This window comes from Frieseomelitta varia, unplaced genomic scaffold (genome assembly GCF_011392965.1).
Source record: "Frieseomelitta varia isolate USP_RPSP 00005682 unplaced genomic scaffold, Fvar_1.2 scaffold_478, whole genome shotgun sequence".
NCBI lineage: Eukaryota > Metazoa > Arthropoda > Insecta > Hymenoptera > Apidae > Frieseomelitta > Frieseomelitta varia.
The window spans coordinates 42607-67785 of NW_025110232.1; the positions used below are offsets into that span (position 1 = coordinate 42607).

General features: G+C 38.1%; 1 protein-coding gene across 3 annotated transcripts in view; it reads left to right on the forward strand.

Moving 5' to 3' along the window:
- The window catches only part of LOC122532850 (octopamine receptor beta-3R-like), a 90846-nt gene that overhangs the window by 21542 nt on the left and 44125 nt on the right, over positions 1-25179 (forward strand). For 2 of the 3 annotated variants that reach the window (XM_043661970.1, XM_043661971.1), the window contains 2 exons: positions 925-1867; positions 11009-11309. In XM_043661970.1, coding sequence (XP_043517905.1) covers positions 1241-1867; positions 11009-11309 — 928 coding nt within the window. In that variant the 5' untranslated portion in view covers positions 925-1240. Of the gene's footprint in view, positions 1-924; positions 1868-11008; positions 11310-16693; positions 17325-25179 lie in introns of those variants that run through there. The other variant, XM_043661972.1, reaches the window with a different exon arrangement.

Consider the following 25179-nt stretch of genomic DNA (forward strand, 5'->3'; position numbering starts at 1 on the left):
TGTGATGTTCGAAATTTTTTATTACTGACGAGTAGACTTTTTAATTTTTCATTCATTTTGTTTTAATTCTATCCTAAACATCTGAACAAAATAATGGCCCCAGATGGTCTGTATTATAAAATATTGCCTAGCTGGCTGTGATGTTCGAAATTTTTTATTACTGACGAGTAGACTTTTTAATTTTTCATTCATTTTGTTTTAATTCTATTCTAAATATCTAAGAAAAAAAAAGAAATGGTCACGCTGGCAGTCAACGCGTTAAGATATCCACTTTTATCGCATTTTCTTCTCTCCTTCTGCAAGAGGATAACCCTCTTGTTCAATTGCAAAGTTTCGCGACAGGAAAATGTTGCACGCGAACGCGGATCCTATCCTAGTGTAATGTCCTGTTTTATTGGAAACCGTATCGGGTCTCCGAGTTCGTACGTTTGATGCATATTGGAAATTGAACCGGAAGTAAACTGTGTCCCCTATCTCTTTCAGCTGACGAATCCCGAAATTGGCGTTGATCTCGACCCGAGTTTATTACCGAGTAGTAAAATTTTTAAGCGTCATCGCTTCTATCGTGGAAAAATTCTTGCTATTCCTCGTGTCTCTGCGTATACGCTCGCTTCGTTAACTTGAGATCTAATGGACCATTATATGCTCCATCTTCCTGACAATTGCAACAGTTACGACTCACGCGAGCATTGGAAATAGAGTCCGCGTTCGCGTACTGCTTTTTCTTCGGAATCTCCTCCTTTGCATCATCGGCGAAAAGAGTTTAGAATCTTTGACAACGAGATAAAATAGTAACTCTCTGGTAAATATATACGATAGAGCAGGCACGAAAGATACGTACTGTCAGAGTCAAAAAAAAGTAAAATTCGAACAAAACTCTTCGTCCTTCGAATCCATCACCGAGACGAGATATCTCTGATTCAGCTCGCTCCACCGCACGAGGGGCGCCACGAAGTTCCGAGACACACCGTGGTCTTCGACCATCACGGTAACGAGATATCAGCTGGAACAAGCTCGATCCGCGAACTTGCCGCAGCCAAGTCGAACTCGAAATCTTCGTAAGCCTCGATACCGCGAGATGCACGTCGATACTCGGGTACGTCGGTGCACACTCTTCCATCATCGGCGGTGGTCTTGCATCTTGGTGCGTCGGGGAACGATGGTTGTTGCGCTCGAACAACGGACTGTGGCCGAACGGTTTCCAGGCGTGTAGACATGCAGAGAGGCAGTGCGCGCTGGAATGGAAGTCAGTGAGCCACCGGACGAGGACGTGGACCGATCGATAGACAGTCTCAGCACGACTTCCGGCATCGAGCGCCTCTCCGAGTCGCTCAACTCGAGCGTCCGCGACACGTTCAACGCTTCCGCGGACGCTTACCAGCCAGCGACCATCATCTGGACCGCGGTGAAGGGCGTGGTGATCATCAGCATCATCGTGACCGCTCTGGTTGGCAACGTGTTGGTGATCGCCAGCGTCAGGCGGCACCGGAAGCTCCGCGTGCCGACGAATCGGTACGTGGTGAGCCTGGCGGCGGCGGACTTCCTCGTCGCGGTTTGCGCCATGTCTTTCAACGCGTCGGTCGAGCTGACCGGACAGTGGATGTTCGGGAGGGTGATGTGCGACGTGTGGAGCTCGTTGGACGTTTACTTCTCCACCGCCTCGATCCTTCACCTATGCTGCATCAGCGTGGACAGGTACTACGCGATCGTCCGGCCACTCGAGTATCCCGCCATCATGAGGAGGATCACGGTCACTTGCATGCTGGGCAGCGCCTGGCTTCTGCCTGCTCTCATCAGTTTCATACCGATATTCATGGGCTGGTACACCACCGAGGAACATTTGGAGGAGCTGAGGAAGAATCCTCAGGTAGAGACGCTCGATCCTCAAACGATCCTTCGAGATCTTTAAGCTAGCCAAGTCTTTGAGATGTTTTCTGAAGATGTTGACAGAATTGATTGGATTGCTTTTTTCTTTTTTTCTTTTCATTCTTTTTTGTCTGGTGGTGAGGAAGATTCTCCGGCGAATGGAGAAGACTGTGTCGAAGATCATGAAGAAGTCCTCTGTCGAAGATTTTATCAATTTTTACGCGATTTCGTCTCGTTGGTTTTACGTTTCAGTCTATCTTGGTCATCCTGTTCATCTTCGCTCTCTTCATCGAGAGAGTGCATTTACGCCCGAGTATTACGAAAATGGAGAAGCACACCACTGTTCTTCGCTCTTCCAGCGAATATTGAAGTCAAAGTTTCTAGAGCATGATAATTCCCGACTGCCCCGTAGTGGTTGAAGATGAAATCTCCTCTCTTGTCGAAGCTACCGATTCTTTTACGCGTCGTCTGTTACGTCGAAATTCTATCAGTGGTTGCTAGAGTATTAATTTTCGATCAGCGAACGCAACAAGGTTCTCGATATTTTCGTCAAGAACGTCTTCTCACGCAAGAATCTATTGGAAGTTCATACAAGGTTCAATTAAGTTTTTCTTTTTGTCCAGTTGGAAAGACTTTGGGATTGAGAAATTTTAGTGTACATTTCTCAAGAAGTATATTTGAAATAATAAAAACACTGAATTATGCACTAGGTTATATATACATATATATTATTTATTAATGAATTGTTAGTACACGTACTAAAAATTTAACAGTAACCTTAAGCTTCATTTCACAATCTAATAATTTAGTAAAGTGTATACAATTCGAAACATAATTTTCTTTGCATTCGTAATGTGTCTCTCTTCTTTCTCGTTGTGTTCTCTACATATTTATCGCTACATATTTTTGTATTTTTTTGTGATTAATTTATCACCACACTTTTTCATTTTAAGGGTAAATGAAATAATTGTAAAATAATCGCGTTTGTATAATATATAATCAAGGGAAGATGTAATTATTGAAGTAGAATTTATTTACGTCTGATCCAAATGAAGTTTGCTGCAATTATTGTCACCAACATTTATATATATATATATATATATATATATATATATATATATTTATTTATATTATTTATATATTTATATATATTTATTTATATTATTTATATATTTATATATATTTATTTATATTATTTATATATTTATATTTATTTATTTATATTTATATATATATTATCACTAATATTTATGTTATAATGTAAATAATAATACATTAAATAATCACGTTTAAATAATATACAACTAACAACTAAGGTGTGATTATTAAATTGGAATTCATTTATTTTTTTATTGCAATTATTATCAATAACATATGCCAGTTTGATTCGAGCAATGTGAAATGAGCACCTATAGCGAGTAGCCAACATTAGCCAAGAGGTTAGGAACGATCTACCGTTTGTTTCATCGACACAAAAGTGTTTTCACGTCCGCCTTCCTCCCAAAGTCAATCTCAAGTTGAACAAAGATTCACAAATTCAGACTCATGTTAGACTTACAATCTTACCGATTTTTATCTTTCCTCGATTCGATTCGTTCCACGCGGGAGATTCGCGGCCGCTGCTTACTTATTGCTTACGCGAGCTTGTAGTCCGTGCTCGTTTCTACACGCCGATCGGAAGGAGGGAACGCCTCCGATAACCGGCCGTTCAATTTTCCTGTCGTCGCCGGTTAATGGAATATTTAATCGGGTATTTACGCGCGCGCGCGACTTGAGTGGCCGGAATTTTCAATCCGGTGGAGGATCGAATCGCCGGGATGAAAAGAGAGAACGCGGGGTGGACGAACAGGGTCTTGGAAAATTTGCATAGAGATGATTTCCCGCCCTGTTCCGGCTGGTACATCAGCGAATGAAAGTATAAAGCTGCCAACAGGAACTCGGGATTAATAGCTGCTCTGATGATTCTAGTGTCGGGCGCCGTCGGAATTTCGTTTCGATCTTCGATCTCGTCCATTCTATTTCCTCGTCTCTATTTATCTTTGTTACGCGGACGTACATACATACATACATACATACATACATACATACATACATACATACGTGTTTAGATACGTTTGTGAAAATGTTTCACATTGTCGAAGTTTGTTTCACCAACTCTTGGTACATAGATTTCGAATTTCACGAAAATTTCACGAAATTGCGACTCGGGAAACCAGTGGAACAAAATCTTCTCGAACGACTCGTAAAATCCGTCGAAAGGGAATTGATAAAGTATTGACGGCGCTCGGCGAAACAATGCAGCTGCGAGAGAAACGAACGACGTAGAAGCGAATTAACAGACAACGAGCCATTTGAATCATAGCTCTGTTCCCTTGACACGGTGGCAAGAGGGCGGAACATCTTCGCCAGCTGCACAATGCTTCTTGCTCAAACACAGCCGGAGAAGCGGCCAGCTACGAAACAACACCGTCCTGTTATTATATATATATTCCGAAGTCGTATCCCGTTGCATTATAGCCTCTCGTCCGTGCATTCGAGCACTTATAACTTTGTTCGAACTCGAGCGCACGTCTGTTAACCCAGTTAAGCCACGCGTCTACACACTGACGCAAATGGCGGTCGCGCGGCTTTGCGTTATTATAATTTAACCCCCCGCGAAATTACAGCCCGAGACAGAGAAACCGACGTCCGAAGGATCCACGTACCGGGTAAATTCATTACTTTCCGAGGTCTGGCTGCTCCCAACGACGTCGTTTGTCGCGACTGCTTCGGACAATAAAGCGCCCGAGGCCGAGGACGATCTTCGCTTCTACGTCCATTGGAAATGTTCTTACATCCACTGTAGTATTACATCGTGTGATATGTATAGTTTGAATTTTATCCCCACAATCTTGCAATTTTTCGAATTCGAAGGACTCTAGTTAGAAACGTAAAATTTAGGGGAATTTTATTGCGTCGGATATCTCATCGAGAACGATAATCGTGGAGATTTGTAAACTATTCAAGTGATTTGAGAAAATTTACTTCACATTTTATTCTTATTTTCACTGTAGTATTATATCGTGTGATATGTATAGTCTGAATTTTGTCCTACAATCTTGCAATTTTTCGAATTCGAAGGACTCTGGTTAGAAACATAGGATTTAGGAGAATTTTATTGCGTCAGATATTTCACAATTCTCGTCGAGAACGATAATCGTGGAGATTTGTAAACTATTCAAGTGATTCGAGAAAATTTACTTCACATTTTATTCTTACCTCCACTGTATTATATTGTGTGATATGTATAGTTTGAATTTTATCCCCACAATCTTGCAATTTTTCGAATTCGAAGGACTCTGGTTAGAAACGTAGAATTTAGGGGAATTTTATTGCATCGGATATCTCATCGAGAACGATGCTCGTGGAAATTTGTAAACTATTCAAGTGATTTGAGAAAATTTACTTCACATTTTATTCTTACCTCCACTGTATTATATTGTGTGATATGTATAGTCTGAATTTTGTCCTACAATCTTACAATTTTTCGAATTCGAAGGACTCTAGTTAGAAACGTAGAATTTAGGGGAATTTTATTGCATCGGATATCTCATCGAGAACGATGCTCGTGGAAATTTGTAAACTATTCAAGTGATTTGAGAAAATTTACTTCACATTTTATTCTTACCTCCACTGTATTATATTGTGTGATATGTATAGTCTGAATTTTGTCCTACAATCTTACAATTTTTCGAATTCGAAGGACTCTAGTTAGAAACGTAGAATTTAGGGGAATTTTATTGCATCGGATATCTCATCGAGAACGATGCTCGTGGAAATTTGTAAACTATTCAAGTGATTCGAGAAAATTTACTTCACATTTTATTCTTACCTCCACTGTATTATATTGTGTGATATGTATAGTTTGAATTTTATCCTCACAATCTTGCAATTTTTCGAATTCGAAGGACTCTAGTTAGAAACGTAAAATTTAGGGGAATTTTATTGCGTCGGATATCTCATCGAGAACGATAATCGTGGAGATTTGTAAACTATTCAAGTGATTTGAGAAAATTTACTTCACATTTTATTCTTATTTTCACTGTAGTATTATATCGTGTGATATGTATAGTCTGAATTTTGTCCTACAATCTTGCAATTTTTCGAATTCGAAGGACTCTGGTTAGAAACATAGGATTTAGGAGAATTTTATTGCGTCAGATATTTCACAATTCTCGTCGAGAACGATGATCGTGGAGATTTGTTAACTATTCAAGTGATTCGAGAAAATTTACTTCACATTTTATTCGATTTTTCGGTCAACTTTCGCTATTCATTATTATATTAACACGTTAATACCTCGTTATCTTTTCGTTTATCAGCCGTTCGATACAACTCTGCGGCGAACGAAACGCAAGATCCCAGTTCAGAAAAATTTTGCAAAGATTGTTATGAAGGAAATGAAACACTGCTGGGAAGAGATATAAGTAGAAAGTTAGCATTAAAATTACTATTGAGTTATTATGAGTGTATACCGTTTGTATAATAAATATCAACAAAAGCAATATTCTTAAAGTCTCTCTTAAATTAAAAATTGTTTAATTAAATTTCTTTCATTGTGACCGACACTTGAGCACTTAACGTGTTAATATTATAATATTATACTATATTAATCATCGTTCGGAAGTTTATTTTGAATTAGCAACAACTCGTACAGTTTTGTTCATCATCGATTCATTTCTCGACAAACTTCATCAGACATTTCGTCTCCGTTCATCGTCGATTTCATTCGGAACTGAATGCATTACGTGTTCGTTCGCGGTATTTTTATCCCGCCGCGTTAGCCTTTATTCATAATCTCTTAGCTTTAGCCATTTATATCCCCCTCATTCTTAAATTGATTCTGGCGTTTATTTTCGATTTCGTCGTATTCGTTATTAACTTCTTACCTCTTTACTTTCAATTTCCTTGTCTCAGTCGTGGATATCGCTACGCTCTGTTTTATTTTTAATTCCCTATCGTGCCATTAACCCGTCTCTCTTTTCTCTTTCTATCTCTAGTTTTTCAATCTTCCTTAATCTGCCACCCGGATTTCGTTTAATAATATCGGCTGTTTCGATTCTTCTTCTTCAACTTTTCTCGCGTTACTCTCTCCATCTCCCGCGGAGATGAATGGAGGAGAATTTTCTTGAGATATTCTTGGCACAAGGTGTTCCTCTGAAGCAAATTTCGCTGAACAGAAAAAAATTCGCTCGGCGTTAATTATTTTCCAAGAGTTCAGACACTTTTCTCGTCGGTCGTGTCGAAGTGATGACTTGATGAATTTATTTGCTTATTTCGAATGAGCGAGAAGAATTCTTCCCTTTTTACAACAAAGGTGAAGAAGGAACGAAAGGAGAAAAATAGAATCTAAGAACAAATACAGTGAAGCGAACACGGGATTCTTATGGGAAGCTGAAAGATGCAAAGAAAATGGAGAACATTTCGCGCGCAACGTGCGAAAGTGTACAAAATATATCGAAAGTAGAATTACACGTTGGAATAGTTGGGAATAGTAGAAACGAATTTCTTAAGCTACTTAAATTTCCTTGTCCAGTGTCCATAAAAATTTGATCCTGATCTAGTGACAAACGAAAAGAGCGCAACAAGCCTTACTAGCTTATTAATGGCTAGAGAAGAAAAGCTATGTTACGACTGTCGTCGTCATTTGTTTACATTATTTCACCGCTGAATGAAATAAAATCAATGTAACGACGAGTAGAAGGATAAAGTTTGTTGTCGATAATCCGGGGACAATAGACTTTCCAATTATTTATAATCCACGTGCAGAAGTAACGAATGGTTGGTTCGTCATTCGCCGATAAATCGAAGCCCCCGGCTCTTGATTAATCGAGGTCCCTACTGCAGAAAGGAAGCAAAACGTCAGATCGAAATATATCGCCGCTATAATGCAGCGGGCACAATGAACCGAACGGCACAATGGAACGGCTCTGTTAATCGAAAATTCTGTCGGTGGCTCCGACTTTCCCATTTCTTTGTCCCCCCTCACAATAACTCCTTTGTCCCGTTCGAAAATTTATGCGCTTCGTGCGGTTCCTGCGGGTTTCATTGATTAAAAAATTGTTGCGTTATCACGTTCCAGCCTCTTCGACCTTTCGTGCGCTTGATCTTTCGTCTTCGGCTCTCTGTTCTCGAACGTAAATTCTGGAACGTTTTGTAAAGTCAGTTTCAAACGTGTCCACCCTCTTCCTTCAAGCGCTTTCCTCCTCCAGTAATTTTCACGTCGACAATTTGTGAAAACTTGAAAGGAGAGGATACTATGGAGGATACCTGTAAAATGGTATCTTTGTCTTTCAACGAAGAAACAGAAAGTATATTTACACAAAAGATAATATATCGCAATAAATGCAAAATATTATAATATTGAAATGACAAATTAGTTTCTTTTTACACTCTCTTCTGTTTTCTTCCCGTTCAGTGTCTCGCTTCACCTATCTCTTCTGTAACGACTAACTGCTCCAGGAAACATTCTTCGAAACATTCTTCATCATTTACGCTAGAACGGGGCTCTCGCATATCATAGACTTCATAACTATAGACAAAAGACTTTCGCTCATCCAACGACACTCACAAATACATTTCGAAAGAACGCTGACGTGTGGAAACAGAGGCGAAGCGATTTTGGGACGGTTTGAAGTGACAGAATGATCAACAGCGCCTTAAAACTTGCCCAATTAAGTACCACCGTTGGAAAGTTGCGCGAGTTCGGGCGAAATGTTGGAAGGGAAAAAACATTAACGAGGTCGGGAAGCCGAGGAGTTGGTCGAGAGCACCGAAGTTCAAAAAAAGAGGAAAAATTCCCCTGACGATGATGAGCCGAGGGAAAGAAAAACTTCGCTCCGTGGGCGAAGTTGAAGTCGAATCGAGACCGAGGATCTCGCGTGAGGATAATCGCGACGCGGAGTTTCCTTTCTCTCAAAAATTCTGCATACGCAGCGAGCAATTTGTTAAGTGCGTTCCTCGACCGATGTCCGAAGTCAACGGAATGAATCCAATCCGGCTGAAACGTCAGGAAAATTCCGTTACGGGCCGGCTCAATTAGAGATTGAACCGCGGTCGACCGAAATCTCAAAGGGAGAGATTCCACAGAAGGAGTCCAGCCAGCCTGAGAGTTACCAGATTTTTCAATCAAATTAGTCGAATTCGCTGTCAGAAACAAAGAAAGAAAAAAAAAAGGAGAATACAGGATCTCTTTTGAAAACACGAAGCAGATGCCGGAAAGAGGCGGGACTTGATTTAAGGGAAATTTGATTTGAAGAAGCGAGACTATTTTAAGCGTAAAACGTTGAACTGCTCATTAGCTGACGTGCAAAATATATCGCAGAGCAGAATGAACGTGGGTGAAGCAAGTTCTTCATTTCAGCGTGATTACGCGCTCTTCTTTCTTCCGATTTTAATTGTTTCGACAAAGTTACGAAGTTGTAGGAGTTGTTTGCGAGTTCTAGTCGTGACAGATATAATTTCCAGTCGATCGGAGAACGCGACAGGGCAAAAAGTGGGGAGGGAACCTAACCGCGGCGCCCCGACGTATTGGAATTTTCCAATTTTCAAATCAGTCGAAGCTTCGACCTCGCCTCACCACCAGAAACAAAAAAGAAATTCCAATAGAAAGAAAAAGTCTACCTCTCTCTCAAAGATATCTGATATACACGGATGTATCAGATATAGTTTGTTAACTGATTTATCGGGAGATATTCTCCCGCCAAAGTTTTGCATGACAAGATCGCAACTATGCGCAATTCAGTTTAACCGTGATCGAAGTAATATATCAGAGGACGATAATCTCGTTCAGTTCCAATATGCTTTTGCTTCCACGAGGGAGAATAAATTGGGAAAGGGGGAAAGGGATAGCATGCAAGCTCATTCATTATGAGATATATCGCGATTTCTTGAAAATTCTCTTTGTTGAATAATGATAATAATAATGACGATAATAGTATGCAACTCATCTTTAAATCTTAACACTCTTAACCTAATCTTGCAACCTGATGAGATGCAAAATATAGCCTGCCACTGTTTTATTACAAAATATATCAAGATCTCTTGGAAATTCTCTTCGTTAAAACGCCTCTTTAAATCTTAATTTTCTCAACGTAACCTCACAACCTAATAAAATGCAAATATATAGCACGCAACTCTTTTATTACAAAATCACGATTTCTTAGAAATTCTCTTTATTGAATAATAATAATAATAATAATAATAATAATAGTATGCAACTCTTCTTTAAATCTTAACCTAACCTAATAAAATATAGCATGCAACTGTTTTATTACAAAAGGAATAGCGTGCAATTGCTTTATTAGAAAATACATCACGATTTCTTGAAAATTCTCTTTATTAAACAATAATAATAATAATAATAATAATAATAATAATAATAATAATAATAATAATAATAACTCTTTTTTAACTCCTAATTTAACATAGCATGCAACTCTTTTATTACAAAAGGAATAGTGTGCAATTGTTTCATTACAAAATATATCACGATTTCTTGAATGTTTTCTTTATCAAACAATAATAATACTAATAACAGTATGCAACTCTTTTTTAAATCCTAACCTAACCTAACAAAACATAGCATGCAACTCTTTTATTGCAAAGAGAATAGCGTGAAATTGCTTTATTACAAAATATATCACGATTTCTTGAATGTTTTCTTTATCAAACAATAATAATACTAATAACAGTATGCAACTCTTTTTTAAATTCTAACCTAACCTAATAAAACATAGCATGCAACTTTTTTATCAGAAAAAGAATAGCGTGAAGTTATTACAAATTACACCACGATTTCTTGAAAGTTCTCTTTATCAAACAATAATAATACTAACAACAGTATGCAACTCTTTTTCGAATTTTAACTCCACCTAATGAAATATAGCATGCAACTCTTTCATTAGAAAAGGAATAACGCGCAACTGTTTTGTTACAAAAATATCTCACGATTGCCTGACTATTCTCGTCGTCAAAAAATAATAATAATAATAATGCAAAATGTATCGGTTAACAATAACAACGCGAAAAAAATGCACGATGGAGAAAGGGAAAGAAAATTGAATTGAAACGTAGGCGTGTGGAACGTGTGTCGGTGACTCAGGTGTGCATGTTCGAGGTGAACCGGCCATACGCGGTGATTAGTTCCTCGGTCTCCTTCTGGATCCCCGGTCTCGTGATGATCGTGATGTACTGCAAGATCTACAAGGAGGCCGTCCGTCAAAGGGAGGCGCTCAGCCGTGCCTCCAGCAATACCGTCCTGAACAGTGTTCACATGCACCGGGCGTCCACGTCGAGGCACCATTCCAGGGCGTCCCATCAGCTGTTGCTGCACCCGAGCGACGCCAGCGACTTTGCCAGGCCCGTCACTTATAGAACCGCCGCGGAGTTGAACGTGGAGAACGGTGAGTGAGTTGCACGCGCGTTCGACGAAACGTATTCGACGAAGATCGCTTACCTCCGAAACGCGTTCGTGAATCCGTGAATGGCCAAAGGGACCATAAGGGGAAATATCTCTGACAGCTTTGACAGCTTTGACGATTGATCGCTACTGTGCACAGCGAGTTGCACTGGTCGCGATCAATACGCGTTTCGCAATCAGCTGAGAATTTGCACGCGGCGTCGGTTTTAAGTTCGAGCCAAGGGTGGTAATCGACTAACGAACTGGCTAACGAACCGCTAATTTCGCGAGTTTAGACGTTCGATACTTGCAACGGTGTACATATGTACGTGTGGTTGTGTGTGTGTTTGTTTGTGTGTGTGTACACAGGGTGGAATACGTAAGTGGCGTCGTCCGAATCTCTTGGTCTCGCGACAAAGTTACACTGTTTCGTAGATGTGTCGAGCGTTCTGGTAACAGTTCACGGTACCAGCGGACAGAGTTTTTGACACGGAGTGAAAAATAATTTGGGAGGAAACGATTTGCGAGGACGACTCAGCGAGAAATCGCGAGTGAAAGAAAAAGCTTTCAGAATGAGGATTTTTCGAAAATTTCAAACAGTTTTAACTGACATCTTAAGTAGGTTCAGTTAAAAATTGGCCCTGGTACACACGTGCGCTTATTAATAAATATTCAATTACTAATATTACTATTAAATATTACTAAATATTTTTACTAAAACTTACTAGCAAATATTTTACTAAAAATTATGAAATATTGCTGATAAATATACAAATTTCATCTTCTCGGGAACGTAGCGTTCTAACGAAAACGAAAATATGCTCGCTTCCAGAACTAGACTGAAGCTCGACAAATCTCTGTACTCGAGTTTCTCTCCAAAGTTTCTCTCTCTATTCTATATTTCATTTTTTTTCTTTTTTTATTTTTCTTTCCCGGAGGAATCTTGTCGTAAATTATAAACGCACCCCTGCACGTTGTCGCGCAGTTTCAGCACCGCGAACGACCGGTTTTGGAGATTTCCCGTATTTTTAGGTTTCGTTCTCCCCACCGAGCGTTTATCAAGGGAAGCGAGGCAAAGAATAAACAATTCTTCTCTCAGCACCTGCAAAAATCACTCCGTGTCGTGTCGTCCGCATCGTGTTTCAGAATTATTTTTATTCGCTGGTCATCCTACCTCGTTCTCGTTAGTTTAACTCGATTCCTGACACCTTATCTCTGGTTTAATTTTTTGAATTCACTCTGAAGGAATACATGTGTTCGTTGAATTCCAGGCCAACGAATTTCCCCTTAAATTTCAACGTTTCAACTTTCATTCGTTCGTTGTTCTTTTCCCTCTGTTTTTCAACAATGGCTCGGAAAGTGACGTACATACGTATCCGCTTTCTCGGAATTATACTTGTAAATTTTTCCAGAGGGATCGCCACGTATGAAATCTGCATATCAAATTTTAGAAATTTTTCCGCGCAACGTGTTCGAAACTATATACGATGCGCGACTTCTGTTAATATTCGGGCGTCAAAGTGTTTGAGAGAACAATGATCTATTTATACTTTATTTAATATAATTAATTTCATATAATTTTATATATAATTGTACATTATATAATTGCACTGTCAAATCAATCGTTCTCAATGAGTAACTATCTTTTTCAATTGTGTACGAACATTCGAACCTTGATTTTAATTCGTAGAATTAATTAACGTAAATTCATTTAATGAGCGTCGTTCTCCGCGCAATTACTTTCGGCCGCGAAATTTAATCTTGACGTTTTAATAAATACCTTTTCAATCGGCGGGACATTCAAACATTTGCATTTAATTCAGCGGAAACATTGAATTCTCGTTCATTCTTCGGTCTTTTTTCGCTTAAATATTTTAATTTCACCCTCGTGTATTTTTTATCGTTAATCTTCTTTGTTTGACATGCTTTTAAAATTAAGTCCTCTTAAAAAAAAAAAAAAAAAGCTGAATCTAACTGACATCAAATTCCAATTAATTCTCTTCTAAAAAAAAAAAAAAAAAGAGCAACCGGAGAACAAGGGAGAACATCGAGCGCGCTCGTTTCTTCGCAGTTCGCTTTTGAAAATAAAACGAAAGGAAAAGGAAAGAACGACGAGAAATCCTTTTCCCAATCCGCCGTCAATCGAATTCGAGCGTTTGATCTCGGTCAGCGAGAAGTTTCGTTCGGTTCCTCGAGGAACGAAGAATGCACGCTTTTGACGCCGAATGGAAATGAAGGGAAAAGCAATGAGAATGATCACGCGGCCGCAACTTTCGCTGTTCGGCACCGTAATAATAATACATTCCGGCACCGTGGTTGCCGCCAATTATTTGCTCGGCCAGAAATGACGTGCAATCGATGTCGAAATTACCGCGTATAATAATATTCTCATCGGTTCTTCTTTCTCTCTTTTGTTCCTGCTCGGACGCACTTCGAACAGAAATGGAAATGACGAGTGCGCCTCGTTTCTCGAAACGCTATATTCGACATCGTCGGAGGGATAATTTTCCAGTAAATCGATTCGGATCTAGGTGAACTTACGTGGCTGATTTGCATAATAATATTTCTCAACGTTCTCGACGAATCTCAAGCCCGAACTTTCTTTCACATACGAAAATCACTATGCAGAATTTATCGGAAGAAAATATTGTGTGTACCAAAATGGCGGCCATTCACAATCGTGGTGTATCACTCATGTGAAAAATTAATGCCAAGGTAGTCAAGATACACAATTTCTCGGTAACACTAACTGCGCTTGAACGTGCACACTGTCATTTTAAACTGTCACTTTTCATATATGAAGAAAAAAAGAAAAAACAAAAAGAAAAGATATTCGTAACGTGGAGTTGAATGAAACCTTAGTCAAGGTCACCAAATCAATTTAATCGACTCTCGACAGATTCAAAAACACAAAGGTTGAGATTTCTTTTTCTTCTCGAGTCGGCGATCTGCAGAAATTTTCAGAGGCGGAACGTTCACGTTTATGCGCGTGCGTGAATTTTCGTTGCAAATTCGAATGATCGACAGCCCACGAGGAGAGAGTTAATTTAATAAAATTTCGAAGTCGGACTTCGCCGTGCGCGAAAATATCAGACTCTTCATTGACGTTCCTCTAAATTTTACTCAGCGATAAAATGTGAAATTTAAACTCATCTCCAGGCATCACGCTTCGAATTATTCGCTAGTTTTCACCTACGATGGTATAAAAATTCTCATTCACTTTTATACGTGTTAGCCCATTTCCTGCCGCGCGTTAAAATACTCGGGATCTCATATATTTTTATCATTATCAGTCATTTGCATATTTCCCTGCCTCTCGAGATTCCCATTTAAAAATTGCTACTGTCGACGAATGTTCAAGGAAAAAGAAGAAAAGATTCACACACACACACACACACACATACGAGTGCATTTCAAGCCGTGTGCTAGACATACGATCGACTTAATGCACGATGCATTTCGTGGTTATTTGACGGGCGGACAAGTAAAAACGTTTTCTCGGGCTGCGTTCAAGGAGAAATTCCGGCCCCGATGGGAACCAATTCGTCTCGCAAGGTGCCAATCACTGTAATGGAAATGAATAACTCTCTGCTGCAGCTTATGTGTATAGCAGTCGGATTGTTTCTCGACGAGAGAGGCTGCAAATTTTCAAACCGCTCGGTTTCACAGATAGTCTGTTTCTCTTCGTTTCTCAACTCGAAGAAGTCATCTCTCCATTTCTGTTTCATAATATTTCTATCCGCAGTCGTGCTAACCCTATTTGCATCACGGTTAAATTTAACGGCCGGTTCGTATCGTCGAAGTTTGCACAGTCTGAACATCGGTTCATCAAATCACTCACGACCTTCAAATTGTGATGCAATTGATTGTGTTTTATTACATTTTTTGTAATATACTCTTTTATTAGTTTATACTAATAATAATTTATATATATATATATTATTATAAGTAATTTTAAATAATTTATATATATATATATATTATTATATTATATATTATATATTATTATACTAATAATTTATATTATATTATATATATAAAAGTAAAGTATAATAAATATAAAAGTAAAACATAAAATAAATACAATAAATTATAAAAGTAAAAATAATGAATATTAATAAGTACAGTAAAAGTATATAATATTTATATATATATATATATATATTATTATAATATTTTGTTACACTTATTAAAATTTATATACTTTTACTGTACTTATTAATATTCATTATTTTTACTTTTATAATTTATTATATTTATTTTATTTTTTACTTTTATATTTATTTATTTATTAAAGTGCAAAATTGGACAGAGTGCGTGTGCATCAAAAGAATATATACAAGTGCAGTATCTTCTGCGATATTTTGTAAATTTATCAATATTTCCTATCGAACATCTATTTTTTTTTTTCGACTAAATTTTCAAAAATACGTAAATTTGCGTAAATATGTTATGTCGCTCTAATACGTATTTTAATAAATGCGAAATAAACGATAATGTGAAATATTAATAAATATGAAATTTTCAGTCGATCGTTTCTATCCGCAGATTATTCCCCGTGTGTTACAGAGTAGATTATATAAATTATTTGCGGAATATTCAACTTCTCGATGGTTAATCTCGCAAATGGGTTAATCGTTGTAACGTGTAGTAGATTTAGCAGCTGGTAGATTTTTAGAAAAGCATGGTTTCTCTTAAAAGGATTTCAGCAAACATGAGCTTTAATTAAAATTACTTCAACTCCCCGAGGGGAAAGGTCATGTTACACTATTAATTGAGAAATAGTGGAGAATTTAATAGAATGTCCCAAGTTTGTTCCCATAATTAAAATTAGAAACTGGCTCCAGATGTCTCGATAAATATTCCAAAAACTACTTTCTGTTCTTTTCTTTTTTTTTTTATTTACTAGCCTCAGGTCTACGTGCAACATATGCTCTTACGTGTTACAAAACCTATATGTAAGAAACAAAGACAATATGTATATGATACAAATAAGAAAAGATGTTCTACACACTTGGTAAAACAGTAAAAAAAAAAAAGAATGAGAGAAAAGAATAATGTGAACTTATTGGGTTTCCTCTTTCCTATCGCGTTGTTTTTTATGTATCTGTCTATAAAAATGATTTTCAGCTTGATGAAGGGACCAATTAACAGTTGCTTAATTGCATAAAGTAGCTTTACGTGATATTCTTTTTAAGATGATTATGCATAATTTTTCTGTTGTTAAAATAGTTAGGAAAATTACTTTTCTTTCTCTTTTTATTAAATATTTAGCTTCAAACTCTATGCTTGGCTTATTTGCTACATGTTCTTACACGCCAACTTGTACATTTATATATTCCAGACGATAGGGAGCAAAAATTACTTAAATTGAAATCCGTATTTCAGTGACATCTGCAAACGACAGAGAAAAAGTAAAGTTGTCCGTTTCCACAACTAATTATAAAGAAAGTTATACTAGACAATTAAAGTGTACTCTTCTTGCATGGAGATCGAAGGCTTTTCAACCGGAAAATCGTCAGAGACACGCCGAGTACAGGAGGAAAAACGAAAGGGACGATGCGAGATCGCGTTACGGACGGAAAGCAAACTAATCGAGCGTGGAAACACGAAGCCCGCGCGAACTGAAAAATGAAAAACTTGGAAACCTGTTGGATCGCTCGCGTCGGTGATTTACGAGCACTTAAGCTTTGTTAGCGTCCAACCTCCCTCTCGGATACGATGTTGGGGGAAAACTTGTCACGGGCACAATGTTTGCGCAAACGTGGAACAAACGTGGAACATGGAGGACGATGCATAATGAACAAAGGATTATTCGAGTCTCCGCGGACGAACAAGGGGGATCACTTACGAATCGAGTTCGTTGTTCGTTCGAAACTTTCCAAACGAGTTTACCTCAGCGTCTTAAACTCCCGTGTTTATCGTGACTTGACTCGGCGGAAAACCGAGCTCGCTGCCAGAATTACGTTTCTGGGATCTTATCTCTCACGTTGCAGTGCTCGCGTTATTGTTACGGAGATGTTACATGGATCTATATATATATATATAAAATAAAATATATAAAATAAATAAAATAAATAAATAAAATATATATAAAATAAATAAATAAAATATATAAAATAAAATAAAATATTACATGGACCTATATATATATATAATATAAAATATTATATTATATATTATATATTATTATACTAATAATTATATTATATTATATATATATTTTATATTATATTATTATTAGTATAATAATATATATTATATTATATTATATTATATATATATATTATATATATATATAATATATTTTTTAATATTTAAGGAGATATTTTGGTAAACCGGCTTGTAATAATCGACTTTCTTAAGATTTTTTTTCTAAGGAAACCGTGATACATTTTGGCATGCAATTTTCGCACACAGATTTATCCATACTTAAAGAGTATTTATAATTTTTTTTTTTAACGAAATTAATGAAAGTTGTGGAAATTATATAGCCTTAGGTAAAGCATGTTTTTAAAAACGGGTTCGAATGGCTGACGTGATTTCGGTTCACCTGGTAATTTGAAACTAAGAAAAACCAGAACGCATCTTAATTAGTATAAATGTGGCTATCGCACGAACCACGGAAACAGTGAAATTTCGAAAATTAAAAAAATGGCAACATTTTGAAGTTAAAATATCGATTTTCCTTGTGCCTTTCCTCTTCTTTTGGGTGCTAAAAAAAAAAAAGAAAAAAAAATAGAAGAAAACATCAGATTTTGAAATCCATGGTTCATGCGATAAAGATACATCCGGTGAAGATCTTCTTCAAATTTCCAGACAATCGTTCAACTAAAACGTGAGATATCCCGTCAGCAAGTTTAAAAAATATGGATTTGAGAAAAACACATTTGAAGTTCTTGTTACCCGTTGTATGAAAATGTTCAGACTCATGATCAATCGAGCAGGTACAAAAAAATGAAATATTACATTAACAATAATATTATAAAATAAAATATTTCTTGAGAAAAACACATTTGAAGTTTTTGTTACTCGTTGTACAAAAATATTTGTACTTAGGTTGCGAGCAGTGTACCATTTTCTTTAAACATCTATAACTTTGCTAATTTTTACGAATTCAAACAAATCCTTTCACACAGACATTTTCGAAAGCGTATGCTTTGAGAAAATGTAAAAACAAAAAATTGATTTTTCAAAGCCAGATTACCAGAATGCCCCCTTTAACACGTCGAATTTTTGACCTAGAGGAAACCTAGAAGGTCATTAACATCGAGATCTGAAGAAGCTTTCGAAGAACGTGACGAATCCGTGAAAGAAAAAACTCGGAAATAAAAAAAAACATTCGCTGTTAATAACTCACTTTCGAGTTGCCCTCATTAGAAAATCAAATTGGTCTCCCGTCCCCTGTGGAAACCATAAATTTAGACCGGATCTCTTAGTATGTCACGCGTTAAGTCCTCCAAGCATTTTTCAACCGTTTCGTTCGTGCCACAAAAACAAATGGAAATTCCACGTGATAATATCTGTTCCCCGGTGAAATATTTCAGCATTGTTAAAAGCAGGCAAACAAATTATAAATTCTTACGCTCCCCGGCTTGAATAACGCGCGCTGCGTAATTCGCTCGTTTAAAAATTCACAGTCTGAATGCGAATGCGGCAAGAACGCGGCTTTAAATTTCACAAACAGTTCATTAACACACAGTTAGTTGGCAATGCTAAAGAGAGAGAGAGAGAGAGAGAAAGAGAAACGAAATTTGCTCGACCTTCCTTCGCTACGTGGATGAAAACGTGATTCAATTTTAGAAAAGGTCAAGTCGAGTTTTATAACGCTTTTAATAAATGCAAGCTGAATCGCAATCCATCGCAGCCTTTCAATATTACGTGCAAATGTGATCACTCTTGGTGCTCCGGGTTAAACGACATTTCCTGCAATTTGAAAATTTGGCGCTTCCCGCTCGCGACGAGTGATTGACGCCTGCCAGAAAATCAGAACGGTTCTCTAACAGCCAGCCAGCCACTATTTGCACAGTGTTTACGTTATAGTAATTTGCGTTTTTACATAATAGACGCGCGAATTCCCTTCCACGTGATTCGAAATCGAATCTTCTTGATCGTTAACGGGCTAACGCTCGCAATATCCAACGATTATCGGGCGGCTGTAATTCTTTTACGAGGGTTTCACGAGGATTTACGAGATCCGGGCTGTTCGCGGAATCAACTCTCTTTGATGAGATTAGGGATTGATTCGATGAATCCCGCGGCTTACCGAGTTGTCGGATCGAGAGCGATCCCGAGGTGCAACGACATCCGAAGTTCAAACATCGTTTCCAACACTCGTTTCGAAAGTTCCAAGCCTCGGACTTCGAGCAATTGAGTCGAAAGCTGGCCCAAACTTGTTCCCAAGTAGCAATTTCTTTCCTCAAAGTATCATCGAACGGCCGCGGATGGAAGCCTCTCGAGGAATTTTTTTTTCTTGAAAGTTGCAGGAGCCCGAGGCTGTCTAACAGATGCGAATCTTTCCCTCTTAAAGAGACACACAGAGATTTACAGCGAGCTCTTTTGTTTCACGAGCTGACGGAGATTCGTTTCGTTTGTAAATTTTTCAGAAAACGTTCCTCCGTGCACTTAATTAACACTAGGCGAAAAAAGACATTTTGAAATAACGCTAAAGTAATCTGAAACGATGATTAAAAAAATGGAAGAACGTTTGAATTCTCGAAAGTTTTCATCACAGTCTCGTTGAAAAATATTTTTCTAGTTCTTGCGCGTGTGTATATATATATATATATATATATATATATATATATACGACATTGAGATTCTGAAAAAGAGATTGAAAGGTGTATAAAATTTTCTCCCTGTCTCTGCTGCAAATTTAACCAACGTCTGTGCCACGTATGGTTGATATTCACGGGCATGAAACAACCTGGATCGTCGAGCGTGACGTAAAATCTTTCAAAGAGGTAGTTAATTGTGTTTGTTTAGGGAACGGTTTATTTTTATCTTGAGAGCGAAACAGTTCGATGATCAAAAAGATTTTAATCAGTTAGCTGTGCTTAATAGTTTCATAAAGAAAAAAAAAAAAAAAAGAAAACAGTTTACATGTTTTATTTACCTCGAGTTCAACAACAATATTGTGTTTGCCTTCAGTTAAGTTTAACAACAGCGAGCAACGCTGTTATTGAATTTCGCTCTTTACGCTATTACCGTTTCATTACCTCGCTCTTGGCCTCTATTTTCTTTCGTTATTGCTCTTGCGCGTTCTGGTAATTCCAGCGAAAACGTATTATTATTATTATTATTATTATCGTTAACACGACGTTACAAATACAAAAAAGTGCAGCGGAAATTTCGGCATCGCAAAGTGTGACTTACGACCTAAACCTAACCTTGCTCTCGCTCTTTGTTTTCTTTCGTTATTGCTCTTACGCGTTTTGGTAATTATAACGAAAATTTATTACCATTATTATTATAATTATCGTTGATACAACGTTACAAATATAAAGTGCAGTGGAATTTACGATGTAAAAAAAAATTAGTCGAAATTTTGGAATCACGAAGTGTGACTTTTGATTTAACCTAAACCTAACCTAACTCTCGCTCTTTGTTTTCTTTCGTTATTGCTTTTACGCGTTTTGATAATTACAAGGAAAATTTATTACTATCATTATTATTATTATTATTATTATCGTTAATACAACGTTACATATATAAAGTGCAGTGGAATTTACGGTGTAGAAAAAAATTAGTCGAAATTTTGGGACACAAAGCGTCACTTCCGACTCGTTTTATTTTCGAAGAAGAATTCCTGTTTCAGAATACAACTTGAAAGTTACGCCAGTGATTGGATTCTAAATTTTTACGCAAATCTCTATGTTCGTAAAAAAAAAAAAAAGAAAAAGAAACAGAATTCGAAAGGAAATTCGCCTTGCTGAGCCAAAAACTGCAAAGAGCGCTGCGCTTTGTTCACTTTGTACTTTCAATGAAAAATCCTTCGTGACGCGTAAGGATTCACAATCTGTAATTCGCGCGATACGAAAGAACGTATTGGTATCAAATAATATCGATCAATCGGTCAAAACTAACGCAGAATTTCTTCTCGAAAAAGAGACGTCGAATCTTGCGGGTTTTCTCGCACTTAACCGCGGGATTCCCTTTTGAAAGGGATTTCATTCAAAATTCCCGCCACGTCTCCCCAAAGACAGTCATCGTAATTTCATAAACTCCGCGTAACTCCGTAATTAACGTCGATTTACGAGTCGAGACGTTCGTTTTATCGGCGTGTGCACTCGAGAGGATCGATTTGACCTCCTCCCGGTGGGCGTTTGGTGAGAGGGAGCGGAGGAAAATGAAATTTCCCGGCTGCGAGAGCGTTTGGTCGTCGCGCGAGCCGCGCGTCATCAGCCTAAAGTGTCGCTTTTAACCCGTGGCACCGTATCCGGGGGCCAGGCGGGAAATTTTGTCTCGGCCGTCGATGCATTTACGTCTAAATGTATTTCGCCTTGTATGAGCTACGCCGCCACGAGCGAGAGTGGCCCGCCGTTCGTTATGAACGCGTCCCGTTTGTTGTTCTCGCATTTCGTCTCGCTCTGCAAGTTGTCGAAGGACCGATCGCGAAGTACAGTTTCGCTTCGTTGATTTATCGCGCTTAAATAAAGGTATGCACGCTGAATGAACGAGGAAATAGGCGAGTTTGTATTTTATTTCGTTACTATTATTATTGTTATATGTTTAAGCGACTGAGTAATTTTTCTTCCTCTTCAGTTTCCCTCCGTTTCTTTCATATTTTTGATGTACTGGTTTTTGGATCGTAGTTTGATTGTAAATGAAGCTCGAAAAGATGTTCACCTTCTCATTTGCAAAAGTTCTCTCAAACATTTAGAAACGATAGTACTTTGCAAATTCCACTTATATTTTCATTTCATGTTTGTATTTTTAATCTGTCGAGTCAAATTAGACAGATACAGTTACCAATTCATTTTACAGCTACAGCTCGAGAGAGAAATGATTCTTTCAGTAAAAAAGGAGAATTGTCCTTTTTGTTACGAAATAAAATAAACCTGTAAACAGGTTAGAAAATAGTAAAAAGGATCATCGATGTGCTTTCTGTTTCTTCGATGTCACTCGTTGTAACGGGCCAATGTTTTATTCTCGTATTATTATTTATTTTCTCAAGTGCAACAATTTTCTCTAACATTTAGAGACAATTATACTTCCGCAAATAGAAGCGAATTTTAAATTATTCCATCAGAAAGAAAAAGGAAACTTGTCCTTTCCCTCGAAACAAAATAATTCTTCGATGTCGCTCATTGTAACAGGCGTGTTTTTTCGTACTATTATTTATTTTCTCAAGTGCAACGATTTTCTCTAACATACAGAAACCTTGTATTATTATACCTTGCAAGTACAAACGAATTTTTAACATTTTAAATTAAAAGGAAAAGGAAACAAATTAATAATCCTGTGAACAGAGTAAAAAAAAAAAAAAACAGGGAAGGGAGCGTCCTAAAACGTCAAAACAGTCGCTCTGGTCTGGCCATTATCGGATAAAAACGGAGCCATTTGTCCGTCTCACGCTTGCTTACGTTACAACCACCGGTACGAGGCAACCTGTTATACATTTTACGCAGCCAGGGATCTCATTATCCCGGCAATATTTAAAACGGTGACGCGCGATAAATCGCGGAAATACCGCGCGCGTTGTATAAATACGTGCGTGCGTGCGTCGACGACGTGAAGCCAGGCGTGAATCTTCCACGGATCGGCCGCCATGATGGAGAACAGCCAGACGCGAACGTCTGCCAAGATCCCGCGAACTTGGCATTTCGCGACCGTGATGCTCCAGCTGTGTTTCGTCTTGCATTTACTGCGTTCGCGAGTCGAATCTCACGGTGTGCGCAACACTTGGATTACTTACCTTAGGCAATTTCGATCGACGAAAATTGTTTACGCTCGTTACGTCGAAATATATTTTTGATCGTGGACGAAATATATGGACGAAAATATATTGTTGATAATGTTTGAAAAATAGTCAAAATTTACAACTGTTGGAAATCTCCTTTCCGGATGCAGTTTTGGAAGATTCAAACGACTTCGTAAAATGTACGAAATCAATGTTTCCGCTCCTTCCATTGTAAATTTATATTCCAAAGTTTATCTGTTCCCTTTTCGTTCCAATATCCTCCGACCGGAAATTTGATGAATTCTTAATCAAGTGAATTAAGACTGGCGGGAAGGTTATTATCCTGTTGATTCCTTCCTGCGATTCAGTTTTTAATACAATCTCGAATCAGCTTTGTTCCACGGTAGAGAACCTCTCGTTTACAGTGTCGAACGCAAGGGAATCACCCCCTGGAAATCGTTCAGAATCTCTGAAAAATGGCTGAAATATTTCGCCAGGCCAAACTGAAGTAAACTCACTAGCAACACGAGAGACGAATGTGAAATAATTATGAGTGACACGAGGAAACAAAAGTGACAGTGAGAGATGCCATCGAATCGAAATTGTCGCAACGGCCGCTCCTAATTCACGCTGACAAATTGCACGTACGTGGCTGAACCATAAGTTACCGCGGGTATTAACGATAGTGCTGGCCCTGTTTACTTGGTCGTTCAATTGCACGGTCGTATAGAAGCCGCAGCGTGATGCACGCGCGTCGCGGTTCGTTTATGGACGGCGATAAACGTCCGTGTGACACAGCATCGAAATTGTTATTTGTTCGAATGCCTGAAACAATTATTACCTCAGAACAGGTTCGCAACAGTATAAAACGATCGCGGGGTTTACGTTCGGTGCTTGGGCGCGTAGTTTGATACGTTTGCGGACAGTGGAATTTATGTCACTGGCATACCACGTAGCGCGGCAGACTCGAGAGACTTGCAAACTAAAATCGTAACTCTGCTAACTGTAACTGTTGCTCTAATCTCGGTAGTTGAGAGCGAGAGATTTTTCTTCGAGAAAAAAATAATGCTGAAACAATCAGTATCTATAGCGAGAGGTATTTTTCTTGCAAACTGTTGGAAAGAATCTCGTAACCGATTTAAGAACAGAAAGTTGGAGACCTATCGCCTCACTTGTAAATTTGAGGAACTAATCGAAGGGATGAGGGACTAATCGAAGAACTCGATCGAGCATCCACGCTGTTGGACTTACAATTAGTGGAACGGATTGACCAAAGTATTGGTAATCCGTGAAACATTTCGAGTTCCTCTCCGGGCGATCTTCAGTAATATCGGATTATAGGAGTGACCTAAATACAACGTGGCGAAACGGGACAGAAGTAAAGTTTCTCGCCGCTGTGGAATTATGCAGCAGGTACTTAATAATGCCGCGGGTTTCCGTAACGAGGAGCATTCCTTCTTTCGGCTGTGTGTCGATCGATACACACCGCGGATCACCATTACGTTTCCTCGTTTGAATAATTGAGAAATAGACGCGTTTACAACTGTTACGTTGTCCCGTCGCGTCGAGATAATTCACGACAACGATCGAACTATAAAATTCCTCGTCGAAGACGTTAAAGTAGAAAAAGAAAAAAAAAAAGAAAGAAAGAGAGAAACTTTCTGATGCAGCATGTTCACAAATTTATAAATTGGTCATTTTGACCATTTTGCTAGTTTCTTAGCGTGTTAATAAAATAGTTTCGTTCTTTTGGCAGTGTAATGGCACAGAATTAAGAGGAATTTAATAGTACGGAATAAGAAGAATTTATACGTTAGATTATTCGTGTAGTTTCAACTTGTCACGGGAAATTGAGCTATAAATATCTCCTATTAAATATCTCTCAACAGAAACGCTCATTCCGAGCCCGTAAATACGGAGATCGTCATAAATCTGCCAGATGGAATTCGTTCGATATATTTCATGCATGCTT